General features: G+C 38.2%; 1 protein-coding gene across 1 annotated transcript; it reads right to left on the bottom strand.

Moving 5' to 3' along the window:
• Positions 1 to 958: 958 nt before the first annotated feature.
• On the bottom strand, positions 959 to 22,595 carry LOC311290662 (uncharacterized protein). Its single transcript, XM_084409282.1, has 9 exons — positions 22,557 to 22,595; positions 20,578 to 20,832; positions 8,445 to 9,612; positions 4,981 to 5,212; positions 3,122 to 3,217; positions 2,669 to 2,899; positions 2,568 to 2,590; positions 2,367 to 2,485; positions 959 to 2,033 (listed from the first exon to the last, which is right to left on the bottom strand). The coding sequence occupies exons 2-9, from the start codon at positions 20,633 to 20,635 to the stop codon at positions 1,798 to 1,800; spliced, it is 2,163 nt and encodes a 720-aa protein (XP_084265408.1). The 5' UTR covers positions 20,636 to 20,832; positions 22,557 to 22,595; the 3' UTR covers positions 959 to 1,797.
• Between the last annotated feature and the right edge of the window lie 365 nt (positions 22,596 to 22,960).

Here is a 22,960-nt window from a genome sequence, read left to right on the forward strand (position 1 = left end):
ACTTCACCTTTCCTTTTAATTACACTTTTTGATCATTTGGGAATTGAGGATACTAATTGTTGCAGTTTTGCAAGTAGAATATTTGCCCAATCTTGTCTGATATAAGACAACTGCTCAACAGTCCTTGGTCAGTGTTGCCTGATTCTCCTTTTCATGATGGGTCATGTTCAATAAGAGACAGATCTGGACTGCAGGCACATCCCTTCTGTGGTGCAGAATGTCTAAAATCCACTCAGTTTTAGCATGTGCAGAATGAGGCCTGGCATTGTCTTGCTTCCTAGAAAAGATGTCTTCTTGATGGCAGTTTACGTCTCTGTATAATCCATATATATGCCTCCATATGGTATCTATGGTACCTTCAAACAAATGCAAGTCACCCATATCGCTTGCAATGATGCATCCCAAAACCAGGACAGATGTTTGCTTTTGCACCTTTCGCTGATGAAAATCTGGATGGTCCCTTTTGTCTTTGTGACTGAGAACTCGATGTCTGTTTTTCCCAAAAACAAGCTGAAACATGGACTCAAAGTTCACGCATATTCAACAGAGGTCTCCTGCCTTTCTCTGGATTCCCTGAATCTTTTCACAATTTTATGTATGGAAGATGGTGAAAGACATTAATTATTTGCAATCTTGCATTGAGAAATGTGATTTTTGAATTGTTTGACAATTCTCTCATGATATTTGAAGGTGGTGAGCGAGCATCTTTGCTTTCAAAGACTGAGAAGATTTTTTACGCCCAATCACGATACCCTCAACTAGAACCAATTCACCTGCTCATTGTGGAAAAGAGTTGGATAATCGTTTCACTTTTTTTTTGCCTCTGTGCCAACTTTTTTGTAGTGTGTTGCTGCCAATTTGTTTAAATTTACAAGATACAATTATGTTATTCAGTGAAAAAAATGGGAAAACTTTTCTTTGTACTTTTGACAGTTAAAAAAAAAGGGTCAAGAGAATTAACAAATCCCAGATTGGGAATTTTATTGCATTTTACAATATGTCCGAACTTTTCTGGAAATGGGGTTGTACAACAAAAATGAACCATCACTGAACTTACTTGAGCTGGAGTATGACCCTATTTTCATCCAGATGTGCCGTACAGTTGAAACAAACTTTATTATTTTTAAATTTATTATTAATTGCATTATTTTCCTGTATGGTGGCCAGGACTCTGAACGAAAAACAGAAAATTGAAAAGTGCAAATTCTTCTGCAAACGTCCAACTCCCTTACCCGATAGACCATGGCAGCGCCTGGGTGTAGATTTATGGGAGCTCAAAGAGAAAACACTAAATTGTACTCTCGGACTATTACTCCAGATATTTTGGAAATCCTACTTACGCTTAAACACAACAGCTGAACAAGTTCTCATCAAGCTCAAAGCAACACTCGCACGATTCGGCATCCCAGAAGAAGTTGTTTCGGATAATGGGCTGCAATTCACGAGCAAAACATTCCAGTCATCGAGCCATGTGTTACATTTTTGAGCATGTAACTTCAAGATTGCATCATCCCTCGAGCAATGGACTTGCAGAATGTGCAGTCCAATGTCACTGAAATCACATCACATAAAAAAAATAATAAAAAAAACAGTTTGAGGGATTATCAATATTAGTTGATCTCGGTCGGAGATTTCACTGAGTCTTGGTGGTTGTGAATGTGTGTAAATGTGTGTTAATCACTGTCATAGTCCAGATACACTCTTATAGGATCAAGCTTCTGATTATCAGAAAAATTAGAAACTAAAGTCCATCCGTACTGATTATACCACACACTCCAGACATCAGTGATATAGAAGTCACGTCCCTTCCTCTGGTTTGATGCTGTAGTTACTCCAAGAGTCCTCTTTAATCTCCACATCCCAGCTGTGTGTTCCTGAGTTAAAACCCTCTGAACCCACAACACAGGGACCAAAGTTAAACCTCTCTGGATTACCAGGAACGGGTTTATTGTTCTCACTGTTTCTCACACTGGTCTGATCATCAGACAGGACGAGATCTGGATTTGCAGTGACTGGATCCAGAATCACAGGAGCTGATGAGACACAATCAACAGATGCTTTTATTCTGATCAAGAGAGAACCCAACACAGATTATTATGAATTATGACACTCGTCCTGTTGTTCAAACCTATCAGACATATTCCTCAGTTGTTATAGTTAAGATGCGCTTGATAAACTGATATTGACAAAATCAATCAAAACTGAACTGTAGAGAACTGCTGTATCACCCTAACTGTCATGTTATTTTCTTGTATACAGCTCATTTTGGTGCTGTAGCTCATATGGTAATTCACACATAATGCTAAAATCTTTAACTCTCCACCCATCCATCATTTCCAGCTCAGATCTCCTGCAGTCGGACTCACTGTTTTGGACGATGTCCTGCATGTTCTTCCAGACTCTGAACGGCAGGTTGCCCAAGTATCGCGGCACATGAATCAAAGCTCCAGAAGGCATCTGTGGATCCGGCTGGGAGATCTGGACTCTGGAAGAACATTCAGGAGTCAGAACTGCAGTGGCTTTTGGATCAGAACCAGAGAGACCAGAGACAGGAGCAGATCACTCACCTTTCCATTGAGACTGGAAACTCCTGCAGAACAAACACACCATTTATCATCAAGAACTCAAATCAATGAACCAATAATCAACCAATGATCTGAAATCAGACCTTCAGAAAGCAGACGCCATTGGCTTTCATCTTCTCCTCCATGTCTTTGATTGTGTGTGAAAGAGCTGAGATGTGTGTGTTCATCTCCTTCAGCTTCTCCTTCATCATCTGCTTCTTCTGCTCCTCTTCCTCCCTCAGTGCAGCGACTGTAGCTTCTTCTTCATCTCTGAGAAACTGATGAAGCTTCTCAAACTGCTGTTTAATCTGAAGCTCTGTGTGCTCAGCTTGAGACTGAAATCACATCGCATTCACTTCAATCATCTCAACACACATCAACCCTTCACATCATTCATATTCAAGATAAACTTGGATACCCGACATATAACGGATCCAGAAGCAGATGCTGCTTGTCATTTACATAAATAATAAACTGGAATCCATTTTATCAAATCATTACTGTATAAAGTGATCCTACAGCTGTGATGAAATTGACTCTCGTTTCGGTTTCCTCACCTTGATGTGTTGAACTCTTTTCTCAAACTCTCCTTTCTTTTTTTCATTGCGTTGAAGTTTCTCTTGTAAGGACTTCAGTGCTGTATTGAGCTCCTCCTAGAATTGAACAAAAAATACATTAAAAATACATAAAACAACAGATTACAGTGAAGACAATTAGATAAGACAATACAGTGATATAGTCACATAATGATGTGAAACAGTATTTGCCCCCATCTTGATTTTGGTTATTTTGGTAATCAAGTAATTGTCAATTATTCTGACAATTAATTGAGTAATCGGATCCATTTTTTTGTAGTAGTAAAAATAAACCTAAACAAAAATTATTATGCGACTAAAACTTATTTTTTCCCTCTCGCGAGAAGTCATTCCAAAAATCATGGAAACAAATGTTGGTAGATTTATTTATTGCAGCCGCCACACAATCCATTATTATTAATCGAAGGAGATAGGCATGTTATCCAAGCATTGGATAAGGAAAGACACTTAAACTGTGAGCGGCACATATAGCCTACTGTATGAGGTGTTTCTGGGCATTTCTCCCTCATTTCTGCATCGAGAGAATGCAGAAATGTAACATAAGATGATGTGTCAGCTGATGTGTCTCATCACCTTGGTTGTGCGTATTCCTGTAATTTTCTTTGTCTTTTATGAATTTAATAAAGAGATGGGATACAGGTAAGGTTAATACAGGTTTGGTGGTATGGGTAGGTTTAAGGATGGGTTAAGGGGACAGGGAAGGTCAACAGTGTATTTATAGGAATTACCTAAAGCTGTAGTTACATGCAGGAAATTTTAACCCCTTAAGCCCTGAGGACATTTTTGTGACACACACAACACTAATAGACTCCTAACTCCAAAATTATGACAAAGAGAGTCAAAAGGTAGGTATCGTTTGATAGAACACTTGTCACATTTTTAGAAAATATTAATTACATTTGGACATTTTCATGCCAAGAAACTGCTGATAAAAGACAATATATATATATATATATATATATATAAAAATTTTTTTGCATATCTTTCTTGTTTGAAAATGCAATAACTCGGGAAAGAAATACGGTAGGGGGAACATTCTTTGTTGGTGAAGTGACAACTCCATGAGGAATATCTTTAGATCTGAGAGATGAATTATGCTATTTTGGCTCTTTTTAATTGTGAGAGTCTGCTGTAAATAATGATGTGCCATTTTCACTGTTCTGTGCATGCTTCATGCAGTTTTAATCTAAAACAACGCGCATGCTTCATGAGTATAACAGTATACTTGGCTTCGTACATCTGTGGGATTTTTTTGTGTTAGAAGTCCATGAGGAATATCTTTAGATCTGAGTGATGGATTATGTTGAGTTTGGACTCACTTTAATTGTAAGAATCTGCTGTAAAAAATATTGATGTATCATTTTGAGTCATTATCACAAGCATTCAGCTGCTAAAGGGGGCTATTTTCACATATGTGATGAGTTAAACTACTGGTCTCAAACTCAATTACTGGAGGGCCTGAGCTCTGGAGTTTTGCGCCAACTCTAATCAAACACATCTGATCCAGCTAATCAAGGCTTCAGGATTACTAGAAACTTCCAAGCAAGAGTGAGTTGGAGCTAAACTCTGCAGAGCTGTGGCCCTCCAGGAATTGAGTTTGAGACCACTGTGTTAAACTGTATTCTGTTTTATGTTGTATTTTGTTTGAGGATCTAGAACTATTCAGTATGAGACACAAAATCAGAAATCAGGATGGTGCCAAATACTTTAACATTACAGTATGCCATATGAAGTTGAGTAAATATTGAGTGCATGAATGTGATATCTGTGTTTATGACTATTTATTGATCTTTACATGTGAAACAAAACATCTTTCTTACCTTATATGATGAAACCGCTTCACCGATGGGTCTGAATTTATGATTGTCATGTACTTTTAAATCTCTGCACATTAAGCACACAGGCTGTTTGTCCTCCAGACAGAAGAGTTTGAGTTTCTCAATGTGTAAAGTGCAGATCTCCTCAGACCCTGATGAATGCCTCTCGTTTCTCTCCTTCAGCGAGGACTTTTTTAATGGCAGATTACCTGGAGGAATATCTTTTGAAGGTTTCCTGCAGAAAGGACACTCCTGAGTTATCTTGGTTCTCCAGAACGATGTAAGACACTCATTACAGACACTGTGACTACGGGATAAAATAACAGGATCCTTTGAAGATTTCACAACATACGGAACAAATTTAATAATCTTCACCTGCTGAAGCCATTTTCATTGTATAATATGCTTTCACTTTCTGAATGATTGTTACAAAAATGTATATCACAAAGTTCAGCTTGGAGTTGTCAAAAGTACCGACTTCGGTACAGAAATAAGAAAAATGTGACGATACCAGCATTTCCCTCCAGCATTTTGAGCACTGTCGAACAGATTCTTAAACACCTCTGATTGGCCATTGTGTTGACACACTCAACATGTCTGTAATTGGCCATTGTGTTGACACGCTCAACATATATGTCTGTGATTGGCCATTGTGTTGACACGCTCAACATATACAGTGAGGAGAACAAGTATTTGATACACTGCCGATTTTGCAGGTTTTCCTACTTACAAAGCATGTAGAAGTCTGTAAAAAAAAAACTGCAAAAATCCAGAAAATCACATTGTATGATTTTTAAATAATTAATTTGCATTTTATGCATTTTATCACTTACCAACCAGTAAGAATTCCAGCTCTTACAGACCTGTTAGTTTTTCTTTAAGAAGCCCTCCTGTTCTCCACTCATTACCTGTGTTAACTGCACCTGTTTGAACTTGTTACCTGTATAAAAGACACCTGTCTACCCACTAGAGATGCGCGGTTGGCGGTTACAGCCGCGGACTCCGCGGATAAACCGCGGATTGGGCGGATGACGTGACGAAAAATTATATTTTAATTAAATTCGGGCGGGTGGCGGGCGGTTGAACCAATCAAATGAAAAATATATGTATACACAAATCAATGGATGGCGGGCGGGTGCGGTTTTGAAAATTGGTCAAAAACGTTGGTGCGGCTGGATGGCGGACGGATGATGATTTTTGTGATGCGGTTGCGGATGAAATAATAGCCCATCCGCGCATCTCTACTACCCACTCAATCAAACAGACTCCAACCTCTCCACAATGGACAAGACCAGAGAGCTGTGTAAGGACATCAGGGATAAAATTGAAGACCTGCAAGGCTGGGATGGGCTACAGGACAATAGGCAAGCAGCTTGGTGAGAAGGCAACAACTGTTGGCGCAATTATTAGAAAATGGAAGAAGTTCAAGATGACGGTCAATCTCCCTCGGGGTCTGGGGCACCATATAAGATCTCACCTCGTGGGGCATCAATGATCATGAGGAAGGTGAGGGATCAGCCAAGAAACTACACAGCAGGACCTGGTCAATGACCTGAAGAGAGCTGGGACCAGAGTCTCAAAGAAAACCATTAGTAACACACTACGCAGTCATGGATTAAAATCCTGCAGCGCACGCAAGGTCCTCGCTCAAGCCAGCGCATGTCCAGGCCTGTCTAAAGTTTGCCAATGACTATCTGGATGAACCAGAGGAGGAATGGGAGAAGGTCATGTGGTCTGATGAGACAAAAATAGAGCCTTTTGGTCTAAACTCCACTCGCCGTGTTTGGAGGAAGAAGAAGGATGAGTACAACCCCAAGAACACCATCCCAACCGTGAAGCATGGAGGTGGAAACATCATTCTTTGGGGATGCTTTTCTGCAAAGGGGACAGGACGACTGCACCGTATTGAGGGGAGGATGGATGGTTGCGAAGCAAAATTGGTTGCATGAACAAAGGCACTCAACTCTCTGGTAACCTAGCAACGTTGGGGGTGACACGCTAACAGCCAGTCAGTATGGTTGCGCAATATGTCTCGTGTTGGATTCTTCAGTAACAGAACCGGCGTGGAGTGATACAGTGATTGTTGATAAAACAGGAAAAGTCAGCTCGCCTGACTTCAAGTCTGACCGTAGTCAGACCAATGTCGTCTGCAAATTATGCAAGACCATCGTCAGTTTCTCTGTTATTCGCGTGCTGATGAGCTGTTGTAACGTGTGCGTTTCTCAGCGCGTACATGTGAAGCTCACATGCACTAAAAGCCTGTCTACCAGCGCCTGGATACTGGACTAAGTTATATTTCGAGTCTTATTGTGCTAATACTGTTAGATACACACAAGGTTTACATAAACTAGTCGGATGTGTCTAAAGTGAAAGCAAACTTGAGAAAATTGAGAGAAAATCTGCTTGTCAAATGCGTGTATATTAGACGCGTCGCGCGCTCTTAAAGAGACAGTAGTAATAGTAAACACGCTGCCGCTTGTCCATATGGGATAGTTCACCCAAAAATAAAAATTCTCTCATTATTTACGCACTCTAATGTTGTTCCAAACCTGTATTAATTTCCTTCTTATATTTTCTAATATTAATATTTTGAAGAATGTGGCTATCCAAACAGTAAACAGAGCTATCCCTTTAATGTTAATAAAACAACAAAATGCAAAGAGAAAATGACTCACTGCTCTTGACTGATAACTTTAATAGTAGCTTTAATAAGTATCAATGTATAATTTATACGGTTCATTGTGATTTTAGACTAATTATTTGAGTGAGTGTTTTCCGTGGTCGTATTGATATTTCTGCCTTTATAACTGATGGGATTATAATCAGATGTAGGTTAAGTTTAAAATAAAAAATCTTTAAATGTAATATATTTGTCTCCTGGACTGGTCCTTATTTTAAATATGTCATAAAAAATATCAATAATTATCGATATCGACCGATATTAAACACTTATATCGTGATACAGTTTTCAGCCATATCGCCCAGCCCTACCCCTACCATTAATATTTTGTTCCTGTTTGGTTCTTTTTTGGAAACAAAATAATTAGGCTACGTTCTGGGAAAGTATTTTAAGTGGTGGTTTCCCTAACAGTATTTTAATTAAGAATATAGTCGATGACTTGAATACAAAACCTTTCAAAGTATACTCCATTTGATAGTGTGCGCGAACTTTCAACACATGTGCTCTAAAAACATTTATCTTTGTATAGTGTCTTCGCTGTTTTTCTCCAGAAGTTAGAATGGAGAACTTCAGAATGGATTCACTATTAACTATGACATTTGCCTCAATAAACTCCTGATTTACTGCTTATTAATTGTTAGTAAGTTAGTTGTTGTAACATTTAAGTTTAGGCATGGGGTAGGATTACTTAGTCTTTCAATATTATGTAAAGTACCCATGGGATCTTGAAAGCTATTATTACTCGGAAGAGACTTTGTTTCTCAGCACATAAAGATGAACTACTTACTGTGATCTCAGACTGCGGTGATGTGGTTTTTCCACTGCATGGATCTTCATGTGTCGCTTCAGGTGAGTTTTAAAATAGAAACTGGTTCCACACTGATCACACGTGTGTGGGTTCTCTCTGATGTGGATCTTCTCATGTATTTTCAGATGTGTCGACTGACAGAATCTCTTGTCACAGTGTGAACACTTGTAAGGTTTTTCTCCAGTGTGGATTTTCTGGTGCACTTTTAAAACACCCACTGAAGTAAAAGTCTTCTCACACTCAAAGCACACATGATCTCTTACACCAGTATGAATTTTCTGATGTGCACGTAAATATAGGAGCAGTGAAAAACTCCTTCCACAATCAGAACATGAATGCGGCTTCTCCTTCGTATGAACTGTCAGGTGTCTCTTCAGGTTTGATGCCACAAGAAATGTTTTCCCGCACTGATCACATGAGAACGGCTTCTCTCCGGTGTGGGTCCTCACGTGAGCAGTAAGGTGTGCTGATTGTGCGAAACTCCTTTCACAATGATCACACGAGAACGGCTTCTCTCCAGTGTGGATTCTCTTGTGGTTCTTAAGCTGTGATGATTGTGCGAAACTATTCCCGCACTGATCGCATGTGAACGGCCTCTCTCCTGTATGAACTCTTACGTGAAGCTCAAGATGTTGTTTGTTTGTGAAGCTCTTTCCACATTGACCACACGTGAACATATTGTCTACACTGTGGATTCTCATGTGAACATTAAGACTTTGTTTGTATCTGAATCTCTTTCCACATTTGTCACATGTGAACCGCTTCTCTCCAGTGTGAGCTCTCATGTGTTCTTTAAGGTGTGTTGACGAATTAAAACTCTTCCCACATTGAGCGCATGTGTACGGCCTCTCACCGGTGTGGATCCTCATGTGTTGATTAAGATTTGGTTTTTGTGCAAAACTCTTCCCGCACTGATTACATATGTGCGGCTTCTCTCCAGTGTGGATCCTCATGTGACACTCAAGTTTATGTTTGCTTGGGAAACTCTTTCCACACCGAGTGCAGATTAAAGATTTCTTGGGTGCTCTTTTATTTAAAATATTATTATTAGTCTTTAAGCGACTCAAAGGTTTTTCTCCAGGTTTCATTTGATGTTCCTCCTTCACTTCACTCAGTTCTTCACTCTCCTCCTTCACTACCATCAGGTCTGAAATTAAAGAAAAAGAGTTAATTTAATTTTCAGTAAATCAAAATTCGAGAAAAAAAATGAACGGACATAAAGTGTAAACTATTAAATACTTTTGATCAACAATTATCTAACATAATATCAAAAATATACAATACAATACAGCTGTAATTTTGACAGCAACGTTTATATTGCCGTTTAATTTGTTTTACTAAAAACGTTATTATTAATGGCATCCTTCCAATGACTTCCATTCATACTCAAGTGAATGTTGGACAATAAGCGAATTTCGCCGCATTCTGATTCAGGTTCTGTTGAAATTTTACATACTCAAAAATCTAGTGTTAAATTTACCATTTCTTAAGCATTATCTGTGTCCGACAAGTTTCACTCAACACCAGATATACAATAAATATAAAATAAAAGAGCTTAAATAATATTTAGTTTAACCTGATGTTGACAATCAATCTGAAATTCTCAAACCTCCTTTTCCTGAACATTTGCTGAAAGCTACAATTTTGTTTAAACGGGACCTATTATGCCCCTTTTACAATAGGTTAAATAAGTGTCTGATGTCCTCAGAGTTTGTATGTGAAGTTTCAGCTCAAAATACGTCACAGATCATTATTTATAGCATGTTAAAATTGCCACATTTTGGGGGTGAGCAAAAACACACTCTTTTTGTGTGTGTCCCTTTAAATGCAAATGAGCTGGTGCTCCCCGCCCCCTTTCAAGAAGAGGGTGGAGCTTTAAGAGCTCATACCAGTAACAAAACCGGACAATCTCACGCAATGAAAATGTCAAAAACTGTCAATAGCCAGTTCAGCCTTATATTTTTGAACCGGAGTCGGACAATGATGCCTACGGAGAATTAGGGCTGTGTATTGGCAAGAATCTGGCGATACGATACGTATCACGATACATGGGTCACGATTCAATATATTGCAATATATTTCGATACTGTGCATATAAGGCGATATATTGGGATTTTTTTAAAGTAGGACTATAATTTTAGAAAAAATAATATTTAAAAAAAGACATGATGTGCATAAAAGTCAAATAAGTTTACTTTAGGTTAACAATTCAGTTCACAGAAAATCAGACTGCCAGTTTGGTATTGTGGTTCACAGGTTCTTAGTGAGCAAATTTTTATATTTCTCAAGTAGGCCATAATAAAAGAAAATACATAGCCCCTGTCACAATACAAAACAACAACGTGAACTGGACGAAAATGAATGAACGTGAACAAAATGAATGTGTCATGTAGGCCTATTGAAATCAAGTTTTTATGTGATAAAAGATTTTAAAAGAACTGGACGCGCGAATGAGGCAAATTAACGTCTGCCGCGCTAAACGCCTCATTCGCGCCACAGGACCTCCAGACGTGCGTAAACGCGTCTTTGCTAGGGTTGGGCGGTATTACGGTAATATCGGATACCGCGGGATCTTAAAATAGCACCGGTATCAGTTTCAATACCGTCATTACCGGCACTTATATAGCCTATAATAGCCTATATATAATTTATTTATTGCCTAAAAAATGCTTATGTGTGGTTGCAGTTTGGCAATATTTCTGGTTCCAACCGAATGAGAAGGGAGAGGCGGTAAATACTGACGAGGCAATTTGTAAATTGTGCAATAAAAAGGTGACCGCGAGAGATGTAAACACCTCTAACGTCGCATCTCGGAAAAAACCGCCCACTCACTGCTGCCAGGATACAAAAGCGCATTAAGTTTCGTATTTGTTAAAATATTATAATGTTATTTTTTCCATCTTTGTTGATTATGAAAAGTGAACAGCACAAATAAGATGGGATGCATCGGGAGTCAGACGATTTGACCACTTCAATAAATTTAGTTTTGTAAAAGGCCTCTTTAAAACGAATTTCGTTTTGTATAAATTGTATCTAAATTTTTATAAAATTTTCATCAACCAATATTGCCTGGATTTAATATAATCATGACATGATGGGCATATGCCGCTGTCACTTGCATTGAAATCTCATAAAAAAGGTTATGCCTCACTGACATGACAAATAAATGAAGCTTGAAATTTCTTTAAACGAAACAATTAAAAACGAAAGAAATAGGCAACTCACTGATTAGGCTAAGTAATCCATGATGTGCATTTCTCTCGTTCATACAGAGATGCGATCGTCAATTTCATTAAACGAAACAATTCAAAACGAAAAGAAATATAGTCTGATTAATCAATGGTGTGCATTTCTCTCTATAGCGTTCACTATTGAGATGGCGATCGTCAATTTCTTTAAACGAAACAATTCAAAACGAAAGAAATAGGCTACTCACTGATTAGGCTAAGTAATCCACGATGTGCATTTCTCTCTAGGCGCGTTCATACAGAGATGCGATCGTCAATTTCAGTAAACGAAACCATTCAAAACGAAAAGAAATATAGTCTGATTAATCAATGGTGTGCATTTCTCTCGAGGCGCGTTCATACGGAGATGGCGATCGTCAATTTCTTTAAATGCAACAATTCAAAACGAAAGAAATAGGCTACTCACTGATTAGGCTAAGTAATCCACGATGTGCATTTCTCTCTAGGCGCGTTCATACGGAGATGCGATCGTCAATTTCAGTAAACGAAACCATTCAAAACGAAAATAAATAGACTAGCCTACTCTCTGTAATCCATGATGTGCATTTCTCTCTATAGCGTTCACTACGGAGATGCCGATCGTAAATTTCTTTAAACGAAACAATTCAAAACGAAAAGAAAAAGGCCACTCTCTGATTGTGTAATGATGTGCATTTCTCTCAATAGGCGCGTTCACTACAGAGATGGCGATCGTCAACTTCCATCTTTCCAGAAAAGTTTTATTAATAAAAATCAATGGACACGCGTCACCGGATTACAAAGGCACTTCTTGCTTGTTGCACGCACACAGATATTACGTTGAATAATGGTGGGCTCCGGCTCATAATAACAGTTAATGCCGTTGGCCTGACTCAGACACAACGTGCAGGGGTTGGGCTTGATTTTTTTGTTGTTGTTTTTTTGCCCGATCTGGCATTCAGTTTCTGAACGGTGTAGGCACAAGCCAACAGTTTGGTGACGCCGTCTGAGCCCATTATGTCATAATTTTTAATTAGTCACGGTAATACCTTATACCCCGGTAAAATAGGGAGGCGGTTTGACGGTTTCAAAATTCGAATACCGCCCAAGCCTAGTCTTTGCATTAACTTAACATTGAAATCACTCGCGCCATACACTCTATTCGAGTTTGGTGTGAACGCAGCTTCACGGTGCGCGTCCACTACAGCAGCAAAACTACGCTCGGTGCCGCTGGCAACGCTGTAACGTCTCCGCTTTGGGGTGTGTCTGTTACGAGTGTGTTTTTTTTTTTTCAACACACGGACAGTATAATCATCATGCACGCGATTACATTTAGAAATAGACAAGCTTTGTTTCCAAATGCACCAAGCAAATATCCTTTTAATTTTATAAACCCAGCCAATATAATAACAATAAACACATCCAAAATAAAATCTTTAACATATATAAACAACTGCAAAGCGTCTAATTTGTAAACAAAATGATTTACGCACTAAATCCATCATAAACTGCCGACCGCGTTTTTCGCTTGATATTTGCATAAAGTGGAGAACTGCCCAACCTTTTGACGCTCTCAGTCGCTCTCAACGCTTTCTCCGGTCCGCTGTCAATCCCAAAATGCACTGCTGAGCGTGAAGCTCGACTTCCATGGAATGAATTGAAAACGCTTGCTCCACTCGCTCCGTGCCAGTGGACACGCACCGTTCGGCGAGCCTTTTAAACAAACCGCGAACCACCGTCTTACCATGAATATTTTTGGACGAAAAAAAAAAAAAAAAAATCGATATTGCGTTTTTGAAAATCGATACAGTATTGCAAAATAAAATATCGCGATACTCATGTGTATCGATTTTTTCTTACACCCCTACGGAGAATATACAGAAAGTATTCACAGTCTTATTCCAAAATGGATTTAATTAATTCGTTTCCTCAAAATTATACAAACAATACCCCATAATGATAACATGAAAGAAATGTGTTTGAAATCTTTGCAAATTTGTTACAAATATAACACAAAACAAAAATCACATGTACATGTACCTTTGCTCAACACTTTAATTACAGTCCAGAGACAAATGTGGGCAAAATAATTTTGATTTATATTTTAAAAATACTTCCCTTGATCTGAGCGGTACAAGACTTGGCTACTTTTCCTAAGTTTGCCACCTGAACACACACACACAAAAATGACTTGATTCTACAATGTTAAGTAGGTGAAAATAAAACCCTCCTTAATCTTGTTCGTGGACAAAAATGGGCACCCATTGGAATGAATGTGAAAAACTGTAATTTAGAACATTCTTATTGTTTTTTTCAAAAAAAAAAAAAAAAATCAATAGATCCAATACAATGTATATCTAACATACACACAAATGAAGGGCTGATCCAGTACAACATTCTCAACATGGCAACAACTCACACTCACACACACAAACACAAACACTGCATTCAATGAGCCTATGACAGAGCGGTTTTTATTTTATTTTTTTATTTTTTTTTTATAAAAACTCACTCACACATACAAAAACAAAGAATTGAATGAGCCAATGTCTGACCATGTTTTTTGGTATGATCCAATCATCCATCTGGCTCATCACCCTCACGCACATACGCAGGCACACTTCAGAGTCAGATCAAAGTGCTACTGCAAGGTTTGTTGATACTTAGAAAACAAAACATTTCTGCAGCATATGCTACCTAAACCTCAGTGGCAGTTATTTTATCAGTTCACTCGGAAGGAGCACAAGGAGTAAGAGGTTTAGGGACCCTGGATATTCTCCTGGAATCCAGTGGGGAGGAAGGAGACCTGCCAGACTGTGGTTTGGAGTCATCAAATGATGAAGGATCTGAAACAGATAGTCAGACAGAGTTTGACCAGGATTGTGAGGACACCGATGGGGAAGACTCTGAGGAACAGGATCCTGGTGAAGTAACTTATGCATCTAAAAATGGGGAAATCGTCTGGACTGCTACTGCTACTGCACCTACCCAGACACCAGGGAGAGCACCTGCAGAGCAAGTGATGAAGATGACCCCTGGGCCAACAGGAAAAGAGTGTATGGGGAGTCATGGAAAGAGGTGGACTGGGTGGACTTACAGGCCTACACTGGTCTGCTATTGCTGGCCGGTGTCTATCGTTCCACCAATGAGGCCACAATGAGCTTGTGGAATGCAGACACAGGGAGAGCCATTTTTTCATGCTACAATGTCTCTGCAAGCCTTTGAAATCATGACAAGGGTCATCAGGTTTGACAACTGAGACACAAGACCTGCCCGTTGGAGAGGCGACAAACTGGCTGCGATACGAAAAATGTGGGACAAATAGGTCGAACGGCTGCCTCTAATGTACAACCCAGGCCGAGAAGTCACAGTAGATGAATGCCTGGTACCTTTCAGAGGACGCTGTAGCTTCAAGCAGTACATGCCAAGCAAACCAGACAGATATGGCATCAAAATCTTGGCAGCCTGTGATTCTAAGACCAGTTGTGCCTACAATATGCAAATCTATACTGGCAAGCCGGCTGATGGGCAGCGAGAAAAAAACCTGGCAATGCGCATTGTCCTCGACATGTCAGCAGGTCTCTGCATTCAAATGTATGAATTGCTAAGTGAATGAATGTAAACGTACTTTTGTCAGTATAGTGTTTGATTTTTATTATTTTTCTGTGTGTACTATTCAAGATGGTCGCTGCTTACACTTGTAAGCGAAAATCCAACCGTTGGCCCATGGTTGTTTTCTTCAATATGCTGGATGTGTCTGCTCTGAATGCCTTTGTCCTGTGGTCGGAAATCAATCCTGCCTGGAATGCAGGAAAGAACTTCCGAAGGCGGATCTTTCTGGAAGAGCTCAGGAAGGCTCTGGTGTCTCCACAGATTGAGAGACGGAAGAGCGTTCCCCGTGGAGCGGCCTCTCTGAGGATGCTGAATCAGATCAGACAACCCTCCTCAGAAAACATCCCTGGCACATCCACAGCAACTCCCCCAACCAAGAGAAAAAGGTGCCATGTCTGTACTTCCAACAGGAAAAAAAACAGCACTGTATGTGGAAAATGCAGAGAATATATCTGCAAAGAACATTCGGTTACAATTACCTGCTGCCACAAGTGCATGTAAACAATGTAAATAATGTAAATAACTTATTATTGTTTGTTCTTACCTGTTTATTCTTAGCTAACACTTATTTAGTTATTGTTATGTATATTCTTAACCGTTTGGTACCAATTAGTTATTGAATTATTGAAATTTGATGTTTTTGTTTGAAATAAATTATAAATGATCTACTACTTTTTCCTTATACATGGTCATATTTATCTAAGCATATTTTGGCATCTTTGTATAGTCTCACCTAACACAGATATATTTTTTTTTAAATTAGAATTTTAACTTGGGATAGTCAAAAACTTATGAGGTCAAATTCGTTTTATACAGTGGTTCATTTAGTTCAGCCTATATGCAGCCATTGAGTACTAAAGCCATCAAGTGGCTATTGATATTATTGTTTTTTTTTGTTAATTTAATACCAATATAAGACACCAGATGCCACCAAAGTCACTTCATCTAGAGCCCTGCACGGGCCTCAAATCTAGGCCCGAGCCCGGCCCTGGCCCGAGACGCTCAGGCCCTAGCCCGACCCGTGTCCGACAGCTCATCAGAATTATCAGCCCGAGTCCGACCCGAGCCCGGTTTTTTTTTTTTTTTTTTTTTTTACAGCGGCAGCCTGCCCTATTTGCAGCCATTAAAATATGTCCGTTTTGTTAGTTAGGTTTCTTTTCTTTTCATTTCTTTATTAAGTTAATTTAGACAAATGTTTGGAGCATTTAAAAAAAAAAAGTAATAACTCAGTGAGTGTTTTAGCGCAATTTTCTGACGTCATGGGATCACAACACTAAGAGATAGTAAATCTTTTCCTGGATTTTTTTTGTGCGTTGCCAAGATTAGACCTTCCTTAACATAATGCCGAAAACCCGAAGTCTCTAGGGGGTCTGGTTGAGGAGTAGATAGAAGTGCAAGATTGGTGCGCACAGACAGAACAGAAATCATGAGTTAACAATCGCAATTTTGTCCGGTGGAAAATTGCGCTAAAAATTACGACCAAAGCAGCCGAGCCAACAGCGAGTAAAACATGTTTGATCAATTTAGCCTCTCAAATCAACGCTAATACTTTACTTGGCTACAATAAAATCCATAGATATAAAACACTTCAAGCATATCACAGACAGTTAGTTTAATGTTTATTTATTAAACCACAGCGAGTAATTTTTTTTTAAAATACTGAGGCAGGCTCAGGCTGCTCGCAACAGCGCTCGCAAACGAAATGAGCAATAGAGCAAATTAAATAAAAAAAAATAAAAAACAAACTTGCAGGTTATCTTACCTCAAAAATGCACCACAGAACATGGCCATTCTTTTTTCCAGTAGTTTCCAACAGTTAAACGAAAATAAAGTCCAATCAAACGAAAAACGAAAAACATCAGTAGCATAGTTTCCAACAGTTAAACGAAAATAAAGTCCAATCAAACGAAAAGTTAGAACAGTTTCTTACAGTGCATCGTGGAGAAAAAGAATAGCATCCACAGTGGGAGATTTTAACCCAGTCCTCTCTTCTATCACTCTGCGATTTTTCTCTTAATATTCTGCATTATTTGCAAGTGAGGTGAATCGTTGGTTGCGCTGACGGGAAACCTTCTGTGTGTGCGCGTGCTTGCGTGCGTGAGACTGTCATGTCAATCATATGTCAGTGTAATTATAAGATTATGAAAGTTATGAGGTTATTAAATGTCTTTCTATGTTTGTTCTTCTATCGTCGACGTCAACTTCTCATATTTTTTTAATTAATGTCTAAAAATATAAAAAGAAGGATAACCCAAAAAAGGCCCGAGGCCCGGCCCGCATGTGAACTATGACGTGAAAATTGGCCCGAAGCCCGGCCCTAGGGGCGTAAAAAAGTCGGGGCCCGTCGGGCTCGGGCTGAAATGCAGGGCTCTAACTTCATCTTTAGGTTTTAGCTCTCTGAACTTAGCGGAACGATATTTTTAATGTAGTTAAAGAAATATTAAATATAACATAAAAATAAGCATAATTTACATAGAAAATATGGTACTTTTAGAGGTAAATAAATTAAAAAATACCCCCAAAATAAAATAAAAAAAACCTAAATTGATAGATTAAATGTTATCAAAGACAGCGATATAACATTTATAATAAATAAAAAATTGGATCACACCTGAGACCTCTGTGCCCACATTTGTCCATGAACATGGAATTAAGGGCTGTAATGTGAACACGGTATGTGGGTTAAAAACATTCTCCGAGGCGCAATTTCACAAACAGGGTGAGTGAATAGCGGTGCCGCGTCTTCTTTCTCTCGTCTCTCAACATAGGTTGCACAAGGCAAGCGTCAAGCGCGCTAGAGGCCAGTGATACTACACTCTCGCGTTTAGGAGGCGGGACATTACGAAATCGTCACTTGCACAATTGGCGCAGCATTGCATCATAATTAAAGTTGATAATTTTCACGTCTTTTTAAGTCTTACCAGTTTAAACATTCAAGCGATTTAAAACCATTCAGTACTTGATCGCTGTCTGAGATAGTGCTGCACGATTAATCGTATCGCAATCGCAATCGCAGTGTCAAGCCTACGCGATTATATGACACAAAATGCTGCGATTTTATATTAAATAAACAAATTAGCACTGTTAACGCAATTAACGCAGCATCTGTTAATTTTTGCCATCCTTTGGCTATAGTGTTACGCGCGCCAGTGTCGCACAGACAGCGCGCCAGTATCATTGATGTGCATTGATGTGACGTTTAACATAATCCATCACTCAGATCTAAAGATATTCCTTATGGAGGTCTAACACAAAATAAATCCCACAGACAAACGTAGCCATTCTGATGAAGCACTCACATATCGTAGAAAATGACACAGCATTATTTACAGCAGACTCTCACGATTAAAAAGAGCCCAAACTCAGCATAATTCATCTTGTCACACACAAAGGCGCACATAGAGCCTTGTATACTGATGAGGCGGTTTTGCTCATGACTCCCTGAAGCATGCAAAGATTGTGGAAAATGGCACATCATTATTTACAGCAGATTGTTACTATTAAAAAAGAGCCCAGACTCACCATAATCCATCACTCAGATCTAAAGATATTCCTCATGGACTTCTAACACATGAACCTCAACAGGCGCACATCCAATGAAGTATATGGATGCATTGATGTGACGTTTCAGCTCATAACTCCATGAAACATTCATGAATTGGGGAAAATCGAACATCTTTATTGACAGCAGATTCTCGTGATTACAAAGAGCCCAAACACAACATAAACCCATTGCGTCGATCACGAGATATTCCTAACGAAGTGATGCATACTTGGCTAAAAAAACATGTCTCAACTCAAGGAAGGCAAAGAGGAGAAAGGAATAACTTGGTGCCATTATTATGCTACTTTAAAGGCTCATAATGTTGTTTTGGAGTCTCCTATATCATGTTTACGTGCTTCAAAAGTCAAAAAACAGTTTAATTTTCTCCGAATAGGCTATACATTGCACATCACCACATTTTTCATTTTTCAAACATGTGTCTCATCTTTCCAGGATGCAGTGAGTTTTCCAATGTTCCCGGAACCGTCCGTGCTCGTTTTCAAACGTGGAATTACAACACACAATATGTATCATCTTAAATAATCTCATCTTTTTAATGCATCTAACCACTTTGATCAACTCTTAACAAGTGCTGACTAGTCGCTCTAAACTGTGAAAATATTAATTATCGTATTTTTCAAAACTACTGCCTTAATCAACACAAAATAGGTGTCATTTGAAAGCTTAGAGTCTGAACTTTACAATGAATGTAGCCAATCTGAAACATTTGCTGATAAATATAATTTCTTCTTTTCATAATCTATACTTGCAATGTTCAAAAAAACATCATACAGCTCATGAAACATTCACAGATGGTTGACAAAAAGCACATAATTTTTTACAGCATATTATTACAATTAAAATGAGCCCAAAATGAACAATCTATTGCGGTGGTCACAAGATATTCCTCATGGAGGAACAATTTTAAAATTGGGGGAGTCAAGGACTGAACAAAAAGGCTATCTTGGTTCCAAATGCTGTAACTTTTGATTACTTTATGCAATCACCACACACTGTTATCCAGATGCAGCTTACATGTAGAGGGACTTCACCAAAAAGAGAAATGTCCTCCTACCTTATTTCCTTTTTGAGTTATTCCGTAAATAAAAAAAATATATTATAAAAATATATATATAAAAAAAAAATATATATATAGTCTTTTCTCAGCAGTTTCTCAGCATGAGGATGTCCAAATGTAATGTATATTTTCTAAAAATGTAACCAGTGTTCTATCAAACAATCTCTACCTTTTGACTCTCTTTGCTACAGTTTTGGAGTCTTTAGTGTTGTGTGTGTGTCACTCAGAAAATACAACTCGAAAATGTCCTCAGGGCTTAAGGGGTTAATAAACTGCAGTCTGGTGTAAAATGATTCGCTCAGACAAAAATGTTTTGGTATACTCCCTTCAAAATTAAAACTAATCCATCTTCAGTGGCTCTGATGTCAGGAGTGCATGCAGACTGTTATCTTCACTCTTACATCCAACAACAAAACACCTGAGTTGCTTATGAGACACGCTTCTCTGTCCAGGAGATAAACATGGCGGACAGTGTACAGCTCTCTCAGGGCAGTGTCTATGCTAATACATTTATGTTCAAAAACCATGTAAAAGTGAATTAAGATTTTAAGTTTAAGAAATTAAGGAATTAAGATTTTTCCTGCTACAGCCATCTAAATGTAATGAAGTGCTTGAATGTTTCTAACATGAATGTTCTTCAGCATCATGAATGAATGAAGAATAAACACCAACCTCTTTGTTCTTCAGGATCTTCAGTGTGTTTCATTCTGCAGGGTTCTGGATCACTCATGTTCTCACTGTCCTCTTTAATAAACTCAGTCTTTGCAGATTTCAGCTCTTCCTGATGCTCTGATGCTCGTCTTAACTTGTAGCTGATGGGAATTTACAGCATGTATTGGGGAATTGCTGTGGGAGGGGCTTCACTGATGATGTAACTGCAGTGGGAGGGGCTTCACTGATGATGTGACTGATGTGGGAGGAGCTGATCTGCCAAAATCAAAAATATATCAGTTACAGAATTTGTTTTAAGCATTTATGTCTAGAGGTGTAACGGTTCACAAAACTCACGTTTCGGATCATTTAAGGCTTTTGAGTCACAGAGAAAAAAATTAAATATAAATAAAATAATATATAATAATATAATTATTATAAAATAATATAATATTATTAAAAATAATAATAATAATTTTTGCTTTTCATTTATTACTTGAAGATTAAAGTACTTTTGATCGATACCACAGCAAAAACAACTGGCCTAACTGATAAAGATCAAACATTATTAAAGACAAGTGAACATTCAATATTAAAATAAGAACAAATAGGCTACACAAATTTCAAGCATAGGTGAATACTATAACAAAGTTATAAAACCTAACAGTAGTTTTCAGGTACAGCAATGTAATAATTTATCCTAAATGTAAAGCAACACTATTGTATTTACGGTAGAAATTAAATATTGTATTTCATATAGTACTTTGCCTATTTTTCTGCGTTTAAAATCGCTTCAATGTGTAAACTGGCAAGACAAAACATATGCAAATGATAAACTTTCACTCTATGATGGTTAAACTTATTAATTAGGCTAATACACAAATCTCATTCGCGCCAAACCGTGGGACCTGGTCCGAACGGATCACGGATTAACTACGATCTGTTGCACCCCTATTTAGCCTATGTCTATCATAACTGATGCAAATTCGCAACTTCTATTATTGCTAACCAGAACATTGTTCTGCTTCTTCATTAAAATATAGGCAGATATCTAGACATAAAAAAATATAGGCTAAACATTTTCTTAGACTTCCACAGTCTAGACTTTCCAACAGTTAAAAAGATGAACACTGAAACAAACTTCCATTTTGTAGTCAACAAATACCCTCAGTCTGTTGACACCAATGAAATGAGCTTTAAGTGTCAATTTACAGGAGATCTGAAGACATCAGCATAATAAATGAGGTGAAAACAGGAACTTTTGTCATGAAATAAAGAGTGTTTTCAGAAGATCTGTTAATATTGATGAGCCTCAGACTATCAACACTCATTCAACAAGCCATTCAGGATCATCAGCAGATCATCTCACTTTATTCTGAGTGTTTGCTGTTAGAAACACATTATTTGAGTCAGGATAGGCCTGTTAAACTGCTCTATTGAAAGACAATACTGTTGCTTTTCACAAATTAACATGTCCAGTTTCAAACTTTATTAATTTGAAGGCTCTCTCTTATTCTATAAATTGTATTACATTTATCATTTATATATAGATTTGAACTTTCATTACTCATTACAAGGACAATACAAAGTGTTTATAATTATCTGCTCTATTTAAATTTTAACAATCTGCAAAAAAATAAATGTCAACAAAGAAATATAAAGGTAGTAGGCTACAAATTAAAATGGCAACAACAAAACTTGATATCGATTCCCATAAATTCCCCTCACAGATCTCAAACTTTAACTCGACATTCAGTAACAGTTCTCACACAAACATCGAGACAATCACACAAACGAACACAAAATCGCTCAGGTCTGAATGAACTCAACATATTCTCCTCATGCTCGCTGCTGCTGCACTAAATGTTTATTTCAGAAGGAAGACGCCAGAAAAGACGCACAAGTATCGCTGTGATCGATGAAAACAATACAGAAATGAGTCTGTCGCTTAATCAAACTGTATAAAGTGTGTGTGATGGTTGTGTGTATATGAGAAATACCGTGAACTGCTCTCCTCACCTTCTTCTCCTTCTTCTTCTGATAGTTGCAGTAGACTGGTCGCTAGAATGGCGTATTGCTGCCCTCCTCAGTTCATTTGAAGAATTAATAGATTTAACAGATTATATCCTAATAGTCCAGTCCGGTGCAAAAAAGTTGAGAACAAGTTTTGTTGTCTCATAGTCCTTAGTGCAAAGTAATGATCAATAAATAACTTTAAACTCAGCTCTGAGTCATGAGATTTCTTTCTGTACGATGAGATAAACTGTCCATTAGTTCAGGCTCACAGTTTCTACTTCTCCACATATGCTTGTTTTCCAAACATCCTTCCTAAACCTATATTAATATATATTTATATGGCTTTGAGGTTTTCTGTGCACTGAAATTATGCATGTTAGGTGATCAC

Source organism: Rutilus rutilus (assembly GCF_951802725.1).
Source record: "Rutilus rutilus genome assembly, chromosome: 1".
NCBI lineage: Eukaryota > Metazoa > Chordata > Actinopteri > Cypriniformes > Leuciscidae > Rutilus > Rutilus rutilus.

What these genes read in the sequence shown, in the direction of transcription:
- LOC311290662 (XM_084409282.1), bottom strand. Translation starts at nt 20,635, where the DNA reads ATGAGTGATCCAGAACCCTGCAGAATGAAACACACTGAAGATCCTGAA. An exon ending in AGATCCTGAAGAACAAAGAG is followed by an intron (nt 9,613 to 20,577) that starts GTTGGTGTTTAT and finishes CTTTAATTTCAG; the next exon opens with ACCTGATGGTAGTGAAGGAG. An exon ending in AAGCGGTTTCATCATATAAG is followed by an intron (nt 3,218 to 4,980) that starts GTAAGAAAGATG and finishes GTTCAATTCTAG; the next exon opens with GAGGAGCTCAATACAGCACT.